This window comes from Erithacus rubecula, assembly GCF_903797595.1.
Source record: "Erithacus rubecula genome assembly, contig: scaffold_305_arrow_ctg1, whole genome shotgun sequence".
In the NCBI taxonomy this organism is placed as follows: domain Eukaryota; kingdom Metazoa; phylum Chordata; class Aves; order Passeriformes; family Muscicapidae; genus Erithacus; species Erithacus rubecula.
This window is the reverse complement of record NW_027636023.1, coordinates 8,999-23,685: the sequence shown is the minus strand read 5'-3', so window position 1 is coordinate 23,685 and position 14,687 is coordinate 8,999. Positions and strand designations below refer to the sequence as shown.

Genomic DNA, 14,687 nt, shown 5'->3' with positions numbered 1-14,687 from the left:
TCTTACCCCATAGTCTTCTAGTCCCCCTGTATTGTAGACTTTTAGAGTAGTAAAGTGAATAAAGTTCATGTTCTCTACACATCCTGTGTTGTTTGCTTGATATTCCATCCAAGAGGGGACACAGAGGGATGGGTTTGAGCAGGAGCTCCAGACTGCCTGCAATGGAGAGCCTGAGTGCAGCAGCAGCATTTGCAAGAGTGCAAATGGAGGGCAGCTGGAATGAAGATGGTGGGCAGTATACTGACTGCTCAGTATGGGCTGCCCCGAGTGTGTCCATAACAACAAAGATGGTTTGGTGTTCCTTGAAGCGTCTGGTTTCCACCTGTTCCTCAGGGTAACGAGCTCCACATACAATAGTCCATAAATCTTCCCACCTTTTGGCCAGAAGCCACTCGCTTTGGGAAAGGACTATAAAAGTGACTTTCTCAGAAAAGACCCCCTGAGATCTCCCCAAACGGCAACAGACATCTATTGGCTGCTCCACGAGGATTCGTGTGCCTGTATTGGTAGCTATAATCCCGACCCCCTTCTCTCTCTCTCTCTCTCTCTCTCGCTGTCCCACTATCGCACTTTGATTGGCACTAAATAAAGTGCATTTCTCCAAAACCGTTTTTGTCCCCTGCTGTGTCTTTTGCGCTCTGAGATCCATAAAAGAACCTGTCACGACTCCCACTCCGGTTGGGCAGATCCTAACACATCTCAACAGCACACAGCCAGCAGCATCACATGAATCAAGATGCCATTATCCCCACCCATAAAATTTTGGCTAGAAAGTCAAAGGGTGCTCAGTAAAACCCACTCTCCCTTCAACAGCCCCAGTTTGCCTGTGGGCAAGTCTGACAGACAATAGAAATTGACTGCAGGCTATTGTGCCTTGAATGAAGTGACTCCACTGTGGGAGCTAAGACAGAGTGCTGTGGATTTAATTAGCATAAGCAGCTTGATAACCAAGATGCCTTGGCAAGAGCAAACAGAGCTTTGAAGACTCCATGAAGATTGGATCAAGACTGGTGACAGGAAAGAAGAATGAATCAAGTAGAAATGTTGCAAAATGTGTAAGCTTGTCTGTGTGATGTTTAACCCAACCAATGTGGTAAAAATTACCAGCTTTCCAAAAAATGGCATATAAGCACATGTAGCTGAGAGTAAATTTGGATTCTGATCAGCAGTCAGTAGACCCCCTCTCTCTCCCAGTCGTTGATTCTCCAGTGCTGAGCGCTGCCGTGCCGGACACGCTGGATCTCCAGGAGGAGCTGGAGCCCAAGGCAGCAAAGTGGCTCCATTGACATTGCCAATGCATTTTTCTCCATTCCTTTGGCAGCAGAGTGCAGGCCTCAGTTTGCTTTCACCTGGAGGGACGTGCAGCACACCTGGAACCGACTGCCCCAGGGGTGGAAACACAGCCCCACCATCTGCCACGGGCTGATCCAGGCTGCACTGGAAAAGGGTAAAGCTCCAAAACATCTGCAATACATCAATAACATCATTGTGTGGAGGAACACGACAATAAAAGTATTTGAGAAAGGAGAGAGGATCATCCAGATTCTGCTGGAAGGAGGTTTCGCCATGGAGAAGAGCAAAGTCAAGGGACCTGCCTGAGAGATCCAGTTCCTGGGAGTAGAGTGGCAAGATGGACAGAGCCAGATCCCCACTGAAATGATCAATGAGATCATCACAGTGTCTCCACCAAGCAGCAAGAAGGAAACACAAGCTTTCCTAGGGGCCATAGGTTTTTAGAGAATGCATTCCTGAGTGCAGCCACATTGTGAGCCCTCTCTGCCTGGTCACCCTAAGAAGAACAATTCCAGCTGTGGCCCTGAACAGCAACAAACCTTCACCCAGACCAAGCAGAAAATCGCTCATGCAGTGCCCTTGGCCCAGTCAGGACGGGACCAGAGGTGAGGAATGTGCTTTACTCTGCAGCCAAGAACAATGGCTTGTCCTGGAGCCTTTAGCAGAAGGTGCCTGGGAAGACTCGAGGCTGAGCACCAGAATTCTAGAGTCAAAGTTACAGAAAGTCTGAAGCAAACTACACTCACTGCAAAAAAAAAAAAAAAAAAAAAAAAAAAAAGTTATCCGCCTATAATAAGAAAGTTCAAGCCACCTCAAAAGAAATTATCACAAAAGCACAACTCCTCCTGGCACCCTGACTCCCGGTGCTGGGGTGGATGTTTAAAGAAAAGGCTCCTCTACCCACCACGCCACCCACACCACATGGAGCCCATGGATTGCTCTCATCACACAGCACGGCCGGATTAGAAACACAAATCACCCTGAAATTTTAAAAACACTTAAACCGGACACAAGATAAAAACCTTAGTCTCACTAACAAAAAGGAGCAGAAACAAGTAACCCAGGCTAAAAAGCTCCACCATACAACCAACTACCAGCACAAGAAACACGCTGTGCTCTTGTCACTGACAGTTTCTGTCTCATGGTTGAGATGAACCAGAAGTGGAAAGTGGCCGCAGGGAGCCCCACACGACGAGTCACACAAGCTACTGAAGGAGAAGGTGAATCAAGTGCACTTGCTGAGGCTGCTGATGAGTGGAAAAACATTGCCACTCAGACAAACTCTCTGTAAAGTCCATCATGTAGACAGGCACAGTCCCCAAAAGTCAGGCTAATAAAGAACACTAAAACAAGGAGCAAGTAGATCAAGCTGCAAAAATAGAGATGTCACAAATAAATTTAAATCAGCAACATAAGGGAGAGTTGTTCCTAGCTCAATAGGCCCACACTGCCTCAAGCCATCAAGGCAAAAATGCCACCTATAAGTAGGCACAAAACTGAAAAGCAGATTTAACTATAAATTGCATTTCTCAAGTTACCATAACTGTAAGACATGTGCTAAAATCAAGCAAGCCAAGCCCATAAAGCCTCTCTAATATGGGGGGCAGTATTCCAAATATAAGTATAAAGAAGCCCAGCAAATGAACTACATCACACTGCCTCAAACCCCCCAAGGCAAGTGCTACGTGATCACAATTGTAGAAGCCACCACTAGATCATTAGAAACCCACCCTGTACCTCACACTACTACTCAAAACACCGTCTGAAGCCCAAAAAAGCAAGTCCTATAAAGACACAGCACCCCTGAGAGAATCGTCAGACAACAGGACCCATTTCAAGAACAGCCTTAGAAACACCTCAGCCAAAAACCAGGATATTGAATAAATAGATCATATCCCTTATCACACACCAGCTGCCAGGAAAGTTGAACTGTACAACAGACTACTTAAAATTACCCTAAAGGCACTTGGCAGGGAAACATCCAAAAATTGAGAAATGAACTTAACAAAGCCACCTAAATAGTCAACACCTGAGAGTCCATCACTCAAGCAAGTCCTGCCCAGTCTGAAGCCTTGCACACAGTGGATGGGGATAAAGTCCCTGTAGTACACATAAAAGGTATTTTAAGACTGTTTAGATTAGGCCCACCTCAAGCAAAGGCAAACCAATCCATACAATTGTTTTTGCTCAAAAACCTAGTTACACTTAGTAGGTAATGCAGAAAGATAAAGAAACCCATTGAGTACCACAGAAAAACCTAATCTTAAGTGAGAACTGTGTGTAAAGTTTCACTGTGGATAAAAATATATAGCAGAGTTGAAAGAAGGTATTAATTAAGGTAGGATGCAGATGGTAATAGAATAAGGAGTAGATCATGTCTTAAGTTGCAATGCAAGATGCAAGCAGAAGTATACATTCTATCACCATCTGCTGAAACCAGGTGGAGCAGGGCTCCTTATCTCTTCCATGACCCATCCCTCACAACTCCTCCCCACAAGGAGTTATACCTTATGGGAGATGCCCCACCCAAGGAGAAAAGCCAAGCATTTCCTACCTAAATAAAATCTGAAATTTGAAACATCAGAGCAACCTTTCCCACTAAATTCCCAGAAGAAGACCAGGCCTATCTTCATCACCACTAGATGTTAAAAAAGTAACTACACCCTTCTCCAAAATCATTGCTTCAACAAAACCACATCTGTCACTCCAAGAAAACTACAGGTACCATTATTCAGACTGTAACCAACACCCTGAGCAACAGGGTTACAGGCTGCATTCTGACCTTGCCAGTGTTTTGGTCTTTATATTACTATACTTTTATTTTCATTTTCCCAGTGAAAAACTGCTATTCTAAATCCCATATCTTTGCCAAGGAGCTCCTTAATTTCCAAGTCATATTAATTTAGAGGGAGGGAGTTTACATTTTCCGTTTCAAGAGAAGCTCCAGAGCTCCTCAGCAGACACCTGTCTGTCAAACCAAGACAGTGCCCTGCTGCAGCTCCATCCCCATGGCAGGATCCGCGCTGGATGATCCCCAGGGACCCCCGGTGGGCAGAGCCCCCCTGAGCCCTGGTGCTGCTGATCCGTGTTGGGAAGACACCTGGCTGGGGGCTGCACTCCCTCCCCGTGGCCTGGATTTTCTCTGCATTTCTCTTTGTCCTTCCCAAACACCCAAAACCAGGGTAAAAATAGAGATGTTAAATAACGACCTGCTTGGGGACACGGGGGGATCTTCCAGGGGATGCGGGGGACGCTCGGTTCCAGGGATTTGAGGGGTCCTGGGAGGGACCTGGGGGTTTCTCAGGGCGTTGGGCACCCCAGTTCCAGCGGCTCTGGCTGCGCTGGGAGAGGAGGAGGAGCGGGAGGAAGAGGAGGAGCGGGAAGAGACGGAAGAGAAGCAGCGAGAGGAAGAGGAGGGACACAGGAGGAGCGGCAGGAAGAGGAGGAGCGATTTTGGAACCACGCGCTTCTGCCGCCCGCCCGCACAGACCGCAGCGTCCCCCGGGAGCGGCAGAATCGCCCCCCCAAGAACCCGCAGGTGAGTGGGGAGAAGGAGCTCGCCCCAAATCCATCATGAGGGGCTGCAGGAGGGTTTTACTTTGCGGTTCAGGGGATGTTTGGATTTGCAGGAGCCCAAAGCCGAGCCCCGGAGCGGGGAGAGCGCGGAGGGGCGATCCCGGAGCTGGGGGACCCCCGGCAGCCTGGAGGGGTGCGGGAGGTTGGTGCTGAGCGGGCTCCGGGCCCCCGAGGCTGAAAGGGGCGCTGACTGCTCCAGCTGCCCTTGGGCAGCGCCACCATCAAACCCAACGCGCTCAGCCCTTGTTTTCCCCCCAAACCAGGATTTCCCAAACCTTGGCTGCATTGAGGAGGAGGAGGCCATGAGGACGAGGTCGATGGCCCGGGAGCTCCAGGCAGGTGAGGAGGAAGTCAGTGCCCCTTTCCCCCTGTGTCCTGCTCCATCTCCCAGCCCAGCACGGCCCCGGCTGCAGCACAGCCCTGGGGGGATCTCCTTGCCCTTGCCTCTGGCACGGAGGCAAATCCCATCCTGTCCTTGTCCTTCCTCCCCCAGACAAGGAGCTGAGCACGGACAGCAGGGAGGACAAATCCCCGCGGCACAGCCTCGGGCAAGAGGCCGTTTGCAGCGGCTCCACGGCGCAGGAATGCAACGGGGAGGAAAAGCCCCGCAGATCCCGCAGCAGGAGGGGCTGCAAACGCACAGCCCGGGGATCCCAGCAGGAAAGAGCCAGCCCGGGCCGGGGAGGCGGCCGGAGCTCGGAGCTGGGGCTGCGTGAGCAGCTTCACCATGGGGAGAAGCCCCACAAGTGCTCAGAATGTGGGAAGGGATTCACGTGGAGATCCAACCTGATCAGACACCTGAGAATCCACACTGGGGAACGGCCCTACGAGTGTGGGGAGTGTGGGAAGAAATTCAAACTCAGCTCACACCTGACTGTTCACCAAAGGAGCCACACTGGGGAGAGGCCCTATGACTGTGAGGAGTGTGGGAAGACATTGATCCAGAACTCACACCTGACTGTGCATCAGAAGGTCCACACAGGGGAGAGACCCTATGAGTGTGATAAATGCAGGAAGAGATTTGAAAGCAGGTCCAGCCTTCTGAGGCACTATCGCACTCACTGGGATGAGAGGCCCTTCTCCTGCCACGACTGCGGGAAGGGCTTCAAGAGAAACTCCAACCTTGTCAGGCACCAGCACATCCACACTGGGGAGAGACCCTATGAGTGTCCCGAGTGTGGGAAGAGCTTCTCCAGGAGATCTCACTTGAGCAGTCACCAACGGAGTCTCCACTGAGAGAAGCCCTGTGAGTGCCCTGAGTGCAGGAAAAGCTTCGTGCTGGCTCCCTGTGGCCTGGATTTTCTTTGCATTTCTCTTTGTCCTTCCCAGACACCCAGTACCGGGGTAAAATGAAGACATTGAACTAAGACATGCCTGCAGACACAGGGGGATCTTCCAGAGGATGTGGGGGACCCTGTGTTCCAGGGACTTCAGGTTTCCTTGGGGGTGTCTCAGGGCTTTGGGCACCCAGGCCCAGCGGCTCTGGCTGCACTGGGAGATGCTGACGGAGGTTCTGGGGCAGCTGATCAAGGACCCCCTGCCCTGACACCCTCCCCGTTTCCCCCTGACCCAGCTCCCGCTGTCCCCTGTCCAGGATCCTCCTCTCCCCACTGTCACTGCCCTTGCCCCCAGCCCATTCCTGTCTCACACCACTCCTGCCCCTGTCCCAGTTCAGATCCCATTCCGGTATCATTCCCTGTCCTGTATTCTCTGCCTGGTTACCAGTTCACATATTCCCAGTCCCATATTCCCTGTCCTGTTCCCCTTCTAGTATTCCTGATCCCAGTCCCATTACCCATATTCCATTTCTGTATTTCCAGTCCCCTTCCCATATTCCCATTCCGAATCCTGTTGCCCTATCCCCATGTCTGTTCCCTGTCCCATATTCTGAATCTCTATCCCATATTTTCTGCCCTATTGCTATTTCCATATTCCCTGTTCCTGTTTTCAGTCACATTCCAATGTCCCTTTCCCAGTCCCCACTCTCTGTCCCTGTCCCCATTCCTGGTTATTGGAGAGTGGAACAGAGAAGCCTCTCTGACTCCCTTTGAAAGAGAACAGTATGCAAGAATTAAATTTAAAATATTTTGAGAAGTTAAAATACAAGAAACCACACAGACATTAAGTAGCGGTCTAAGTTTTAGTATAAGGAATTAGAAATATTAAGTAGCATAGATATGAAGTAGAAGTTTAAATCTTAGTGTGAAGTACATAGAAATATGTTTTAAATACCATAAAAATTAAAAGCTGTGGAATCTCCTATAAAATAGTGGCTGCATTGAGACATTAAAAACTTAGTTCTAGACAAAATAAAATTACAGTAGGAATATTTTATATATTCTTCACATAGAACAGATAGGCCATATGCACAAGTTATATGTAGACTTTAGTATTACGGAATTCTAATAGGTTTAGGAGAAATTCGTCAGGTTCACGGTTTTGGCTCATTGGGTAATTTGTCAATAAAAATCCGTGTATTGGAGCCAGAGCTCTCTCTCACTCCTCTCTCTTTGCTCTGTCCTCCTCCACCACCATCATCATCACCACTACCAGCATGTGAGAGAAGAAGAAGAGGAAGATGAAGAAGAAAAGAACAGAAGAAGAAAGGCCAGGGAGCATCTGCCTCTGGAGACTCTGCACCAGCCGCAGCTTCGACCTCTTGCAGCAGAGAGCTGCTCCTGCTTCCATCGGGACTTTATGGCAGAGAGATTGAACAGGGACTGGAGAGCCTTGGGCTCTTTGCCTTTGGAGCCTGACGTGCCTTGACAAGAAACAACTTTACAGCAGCCAGCAGCTGCTCTGCTCTGGGAAGATCTAAAGCCACAACCAATCCCCACAGCCGGTGCCAGTCCCGGTTGTGGACACTGCTGGAGGCCCAGGCACATTTTAGCTAGGCCTTTCTCTCAAGTTCTAAGTATTTTGCTCAGGCCATGAAACTTTCTCAGCCTCTAGCCAGGATTTTTCCCAGGCTAGAGATTTCTTCTTTATTGTAAACATAAGAAAAAATCATAACAGAGATAACACCTGCAAGGTCCCTGAGAAAGTCAGGGAGGAGAGGTGTCTCCTTCTCTGACCAATGATCTGTCTGTATTTTGATTTTGTCACGAATTGTCTTATTTAAGGCAATGGTTTCTTTCATAAATTGCTCTTTCTTGCTCTTTCTGCACCAAGCAAGAGAGTGTCTTGTTGCTGTTTTTTAGCTGTTCCGTACTCTTTCTCCACGGCAACATCCAGTTGCTCAGTATGGTTCTAGTTACTTCTGAATGATCCTAGTCTTTCCCAGTTACTCCAGTTGCCTCCAGTTATGACCCATTTCTGTCAGTTGCCTAAAGTTAGTCCCATTTACTCCCAGTATGACGCCACTCGTGGTCTCAGCTCCCTCAACACTGGTTCCAGTACCTTCCAGTTGATTCCAGTTTGCTCCCAGTGTGTCCATGTTTGCTGCCAACATGGGCACAGTAGCTCCCAGTAACCCCCAGTCAGGTTCCATTCATACCCACTGTAATCTGAGTGGCTCTCGGGATGATCCCAGTAGGACCCATAGTCACTCCAGTATAGTCCCAGTCACTTCTGCTACAATCCCAGTTGCTCCCAGTATAATCCACTGCACCCAGTCACCCCAGTATCATCCCAGTCATTCTCAGCCAGTCCCAGTATTATTCTAGTCATGCCCAGAGTAACTCCCTGTCACTCCCAGTGTGGGTCCAGTTGCTCCCAGTCACCTGAAGCATGGTTCCAGTCACAGCCATCAATTTTCCAGTCACTCCCAGTCTGATTCCAGTATGATCCCAGGCAGTTCCAGTAGAATCCCAGTACGGCCCTGGCACAGGCATAGCTGCTCCCATTATCATCCAATGTGGTTCCAGTTGCTCCCATTTACCACCACTATGGTTTCAATCTTTCCCAGTGTATCCCAGTTGCTGCCAGCATGTTCCCAGTCACTACCAGTTGCCCTGACTTTGTTCCAGCCCGATCCCAGTTGCTCACAGCCACTCCCAGACACGCTCAGTGCAGACCCAGTTGCTGCCAGTATGATCCAGTATGATCCCAGTGTCCTTCAGCATGCTTGCAGTAATTCCCAGTCACTCCCAGTGCCAAGAACAGGAGCCTGGTGCAGGCCCATGGCCCCTGCCCGGCCCCAGCAGGAGGGAGGGCTCTGAGCCCAGGGCTGCTGGCAGGATGGGCTGCTGTGGCCAGCTGGGGGCCCTGAGCAATGCCCAAAGCCTTGTGCTCTCTGCAGCTGGCCAAGGGCAGCAGCAGGGCTGAAGGGTTCGGTGTGCACAGGCAGCCCGAGCTGTGGAGCCCTCAGGCCCCATGGCAGAGGCGCCCTCAGGAACGGCACCGGGACTGGCACCGGCTGTGGGATTGGTTGTGGCTTTAGATCTTCCCAGAGCAGAGCAGCTGCTGGCTGCTGTAAAGTTGTTTCTTGTCAAGGCACGTCAGGCTCCAAAGGCAAGGAGCCCAAGGCTCTCCAGTCCCTGTTCAATCTCTCTGCCATAAAGTCCCGATGGAAGCAGGAGCAGCTCTCTGCTGCAAGAGGTGAAGCTGCGGCTGGTGCAGAGTCTCCAGAGGCAGATGCTCCCTGGTCTTTCTTCTGTTCTTTTCTACTTCATTATACTCCTCCTTATTGTTTCATGTGGTGGTAGTGGTGATGATGATGGCAGAGGGAAAGCAGAGAGCGACGAGAGAGGAATGAGAGAGAGCTCTGGCTCCAATACACGAACTTTTATTGACAAGGTTAGTCAGTGAGTCAAAACCATGAACCTGAAGAATGTTTACCAAATGTATTAGAATTCTGGTTTTCTAATACGAACGTTCATGTCTAACTAGTGCACATGGCCTATGTGTTCTATGGGAAGAATATAAAAATATTTTTACTCTGTTTTTTATTCTGTCTAGGGCTGTGTTTTTAAGCTCTCAATGCAGCTTGGTATTCCCATCAGACTCTACAGCTTTTACTTTCTAAGGCAATTAATACTATTTTCAAAGTACTTCAAACTAAGATTTATACTTCTACTTCATATCTATGACTCTTACTATTTCTACTTACTTAAAACTGAAGCACAGAACTATTTCCTGTGGAGTGGCTTAACGTACTTTAGTTTTTCTAATGGTTTTTAATTTAATTTGTTCATTCTGTTATGTCTCAGAGGGACTCAGAGAAGCTTCTGTGTTCCACACTCCACCCTTTGGAATGGGAACAGGAATAAAAAGAGGAATGGGGACTGGGGAATAAGGGAATGGGACACAGAATATGGAAATAGCAATTGGAAGAGAATATCGGATGGGGATTTAGAGGACGAGACAGGGAATGGAAATTGGAATACAGGAACGGGATTGGGAATAGGAACACAGGACCTGCACTGGATACAGAAATAGAAATGTTGTACATATATATCTGTGAGTGCTTCCTGTCAAATCCTTATCCTTCCCAACAGACAGGGAATATGGGAGGGGGAATATGGGAACGACAACCGGGGAGAGAATACGGGACAGGGAGAGGGAATGAGAGCGGGAATGGGAATTGGACTGGGATGGGAGCCAGGAGGATGTGGAGCCCCCAGCAAGGTGTCTTCCCAACACGGATCAGCAGCACCAAGGCTCAGTGGGGCTCTGCCCACCGGGGGTCCCTGGGGATCATCCAGCGCGGATCCTGCCATGGGGATGGAGCTCGAGCAGCGCACGAAGCTCTTCCCTCACTCGGGGCACTCGCAGGGCTTCCCTCAGTGGAGACCCTATTGGTGTTTGGTCAAGTGAGAGCTGTGTGAGAAGCTCTTCCACATCAGGACACTCATGGGGTCTCTCCCCAGTGTGGATGTGCCGGTGACTGATGAGAGCAGAGTTGTGCTTGAAGTCCTTTCTACAGTCAAGGACACTCATAAGGGCTCTCATCTTGTGAATTGCGACAGTGCTGGAGAAGACTGGAGCTGCTCTTAAAACTCTTTCTTGCATTTATCACACTCGTAGGGCTCCAAGCTCCGGCCGCCTCCCGGCCTGGGCTGGCTCTTTCCTGCTGGGATCCCGGGCTGTGCGTTTGCCAGCCCCTCCTGCTGCGGGATCTGCGGGGCTTTTCCTCCCCATTGCATTCCTGCGCCGTGGAGCCGCTGCAAACGGCCTCTCTTGCCCGAGGCTGTGCCGTGGGGATTGTCCTCCCTGCTGTCCGTGCTCAGCTCCTTGTCGGGGGGAGGAAGGACAAGGACAGGATGGGATTTGCCTCCGTACCAGAGGCAAGGGCAAGGAGATCCCCCAAGAGCTGTGCTGCAGCCGGGGCCGTGCTGGGCTGGGAGATGGAGCAGGACACAGGGGGAAAGGGGCACTGACTTCCTCCTCACCCTGCCTGCGGCTCCCTGAACATTGACCTCATCCTCATGGGCTTTCCTCCTCCTCCATGCAGCAACGGTTTGGGAAATCCTGGTCTCCGGAGGAAAAGAAGGGCTGAGCGCGTTGGGTTTGATGGTGGCGCTGCCAAGGGCAGCTGGAGCAGTCAGCGCCCCTTTCAGCCTCGGGGGCCCGGAGCCCGCTCAGCACCAACCTCCCGCACCCCTCCAGGCTGACGGGGTTCCCCCGGCTCCGGGATCGCCCCTCTGTGCTCTCCCTGCTCCGGGGCTCCCGCTTTCCACCCCAGCTCTGCTGGGGATCCCCAGAACCTATATCGCCCCCTCCCCGCCGATACTGGGCGATCCCACATGGGAGCCGCCAAGATCCCGCCAGGGCCATTTGCGGCTCGGCTTTGGGCTCCTGCAACACCCAAACATCCTGTGAACCGCAAAGTAAAATCCACCTGCAGCCTCCATGATGGATTTGGGGCGAGCTACCCCTCCCGTTCACCTGTGGGATTTTGGGGGCAATGCTGCCGGAGTCGGGGAGAACTGCGGCCTCAGTGAGCCGGTGAGAGAAGTGCGTGGTTCCAAAATCGCGGCCTCTCTCCTGCCACTCCTCCTCCACTCCCAGAGGTCTCCCAGCGCAGCCAGAGCCGCTGGAACTGGGGTGCCCAATGCCCTGAGCAACCTCCTTCCAGCAGAATCTTGATGATCCTCTCTCCCTTTCTCAAATACTTTTATTGCCTGGTCCTCCACACAATGATGTTATTGAGTATTGCAGATGTTTTGGAGCTCTTACCCTTTTCCAGTGCAGCCTGGATCAGTCCGTGGCAGATGGTGGGGCTGTGTTTCCACACCCTGGGGCAGTCGGTTCCAGGTGTGCTGCACGTCCCTCCAGGTTGAAAGCAAAACTGAGGCCTGCACTCTGCTGCCAAAGGGATGGAGAAAAAGCATTGGCAATGTCAATGGTGCCACTTTGCCTGCCTTGGGCTCCAGCTCCTCCTGGAGATCCAGCGTGTCCAGCACGGCAGCGCTCAGCACTGGAGGAATCAACGACTGGGAGAGAGTGGGGTGTTGGGGAGAATGAAATGGTGAAACAAAATAAAAAAAGTACAACACACTCTTGGTAATATGAAAACTCCTATAGCCTGTATGTAAATGCTACAGAATTTGTATTTGATACTAGATTGGTTAGCGGAAAATTGAAATATTCATAGTAGAAAGAAATTTAAAGTGTTGTAAACGGGAAATCGCTCTCTTTTCTCTTACCTTCTCTTACTGCTCTTACTCTCTTACTTCTCTTTTTCTTTCTCCTCTTACTTTCTCTTACTCTCCTCTCTTTCTCTCTTGCTCTCACTCCCTTCTCTTTCCTCGCTCCTCACTCCCCTCCTCTCCTCTCTCTCGTAACCCCCTCACCCTCCTTTCTCTCCTCCTCACGCTTACCCTCTGCTTTTCATTTCTTTCTTCCTCCCTCCCTTCATTATATTATCCTTTTTCTATCCCAATATCCCATTCCCAATTCCTGTCCTACTTTGGGCTGCAGCAGGCAGCCCTCGGTAGGATTTCTCAATACCCACGCCCTCTGTGTGTGTAATAAATTGTTACTGTAGCCATCAGCTTATACTGGGCTCTGGCGCCTCAACGTGTCTTAATGGGCCAGTTCGTCTTCTTCAGCTGTGGGACTTTTCTCCATAGACGGTAATTTCAACTACTTTTAATTACTTCCTCGGTTTTTGTGAGCACGGTCCAGCGTTGTTAAAACAGCGTGTTGGACTGGAGCAGAGAGGGGAGCGGAAACACAGTGCCTGCCGCCCAGAGAAATCGTCTGGGCAGCGATTTTCTGAGGGACCCCGGAAATTCGGCACTGTATCGGCGGAAACCGAGGTTAGTACTCAAAATTCATGATGGGACACACTCATTCTGCCCATGAAAGAGCCCTGTATAAGCAACTGAAACATTTATTACGTACTAGTCAGCATAACTTGCCTAAACATGAGCTAAAGAATCTCTTAGAGTGGACCGTACTTAATTTTCCTAATGCAGACAGTTCTTTGCTCTTTACCAAAATTTTTTGGGAGACAGTCGGGATAAAATTGTTCAAATTGCCGAGATATGGCTGCAGCAGAGCTAGTCCCGGCTTGTCGGGCTCTCCTGAAGCTCTTTACCGCCAAAGCCGGCCTGGCTCTGCCCGCCGTGCCTTCCACGGCCAAATCCACCCCTGCCGCAAGCCATCTGTGCCCAGTCCCCCCCAAACCCCGCAGCATCCCCTCGCAGCCCCTCCCCCAAGGCGCGGCGCTGCCGCCATCCCGCGCGTTTTCCTACCGGCCTTGCTATCCCAGCCAGCAGCGGCGAGCCCCGTGCCCAGCCGCGAGGCGGGGGGGGCTCACCCTGAATCCCCCCCGCTGCCCGTGCCCCCCCCTCCGCTTATGCCACCGCCGGAACCTTTTCCGGCGATGCCTCGGCTCGGCTCCCCAGCCCCGGCCAGCAGCGCTCCCGGGGAGCTCCCGTCCCCGACCCCCCCCCCCCTCCGGCCCCCCGCCCGCCTTCTCTCGCCCCTCCACCCCCGTCGCTGCACAGCTGCTGTCCGGTGCCGGCGCTGCCGTCGCGGTGCCCCGTCCCCGACCCTCCCGAGCAGCCCGCGTTCCCCGCGCCGCTGCCCATCGCCGCCGCGGTCCCGGATCCGGCCGTGCCGCCTTCACCGCAGCCCCGCCTCCGGCCCGCCGCGCTCCAGCCACGCTCTCGCCTACAGCACCGCAACCCAACCCGGGACCAGAATTCTCCAGTTCAGCCTTATTATCACACCCTGGAACACTCGCTATAAAAGACAGGGGGGAGGTGATGTCACAGCACCCGTTAATAATGGAGCAAACAAGGAACTATTTTACACCCGCAAATGCTTTGCCGTTTGTGCAAAAGGCATCTCCGCTTTACACCGAGACACTGTATTCTAAAATCCGCCAGACATAAACCTCCCGAAATATTATGACGATTTCCTTTCCACTGACTGGCAGGAAATCAGACGCGATATCTGCAAAGACGAAAGCCTTAATATGTTAGCAATGCCGGTCATATTTAATGCACAGCCCGGGGGTCCCAGAAGATGGTCCCCCATCCCATCACATGAAATTAGAATTAAGAAAAGCTTTGAGGGACAATGGCATCTCATCCCCCTATTTCAAACAGCTGTTAAAGAGCACGTTAGACGGACATACACTTACACCCAATGATTGTAAGAATCTGGCTACAGTAACGCTTACTGACTCACAGTATCTACTGTGGGAACTGAAATGGAAACGTATGCTCACAGAGACACTAGCAGCATACAGAGACAGTCCAGATATAGAACTACGTGCCCTGACCTTAACCAAACTGACTGGTGATCATCCTGATGACAGGAACGAGGAGCAAATGAATTTACCTAGAACAGCCCTAGAGGACATTAAAAAAATGGCACGCAGCTTTCTTACAGATTCAACCTGCAGGAGTCTTTGAAAAAGC

The 14,687-nt window shown here is 51.2% G+C and overlaps 1 protein-coding gene across 1 annotated transcript; it reads left to right on the top strand.

The window, feature by feature from the left end:
- Positions 1-4,628: 4,628 nt before the first annotated feature.
- Positions 4,629-14,010, top strand: LOC306815948 (uncharacterized protein; the record flags this gene model as incomplete). The annotated part of the gene is made up of 4 exons (XM_079332438.1): positions 4,629-4,831; positions 5,133-5,208; positions 5,363-5,708; positions 13,665-14,010. The coding sequence occupies exons 2-4, from the start codon at positions 5,172-5,174 to the stop codon at positions 14,008-14,010; spliced, it is 729 nt and encodes a 242-aa protein (XP_079188564.1). The 5' UTR covers positions 4,629-4,831; positions 5,133-5,171.
- Between the last annotated feature and the right edge of the window lie 677 nt (positions 14,011-14,687).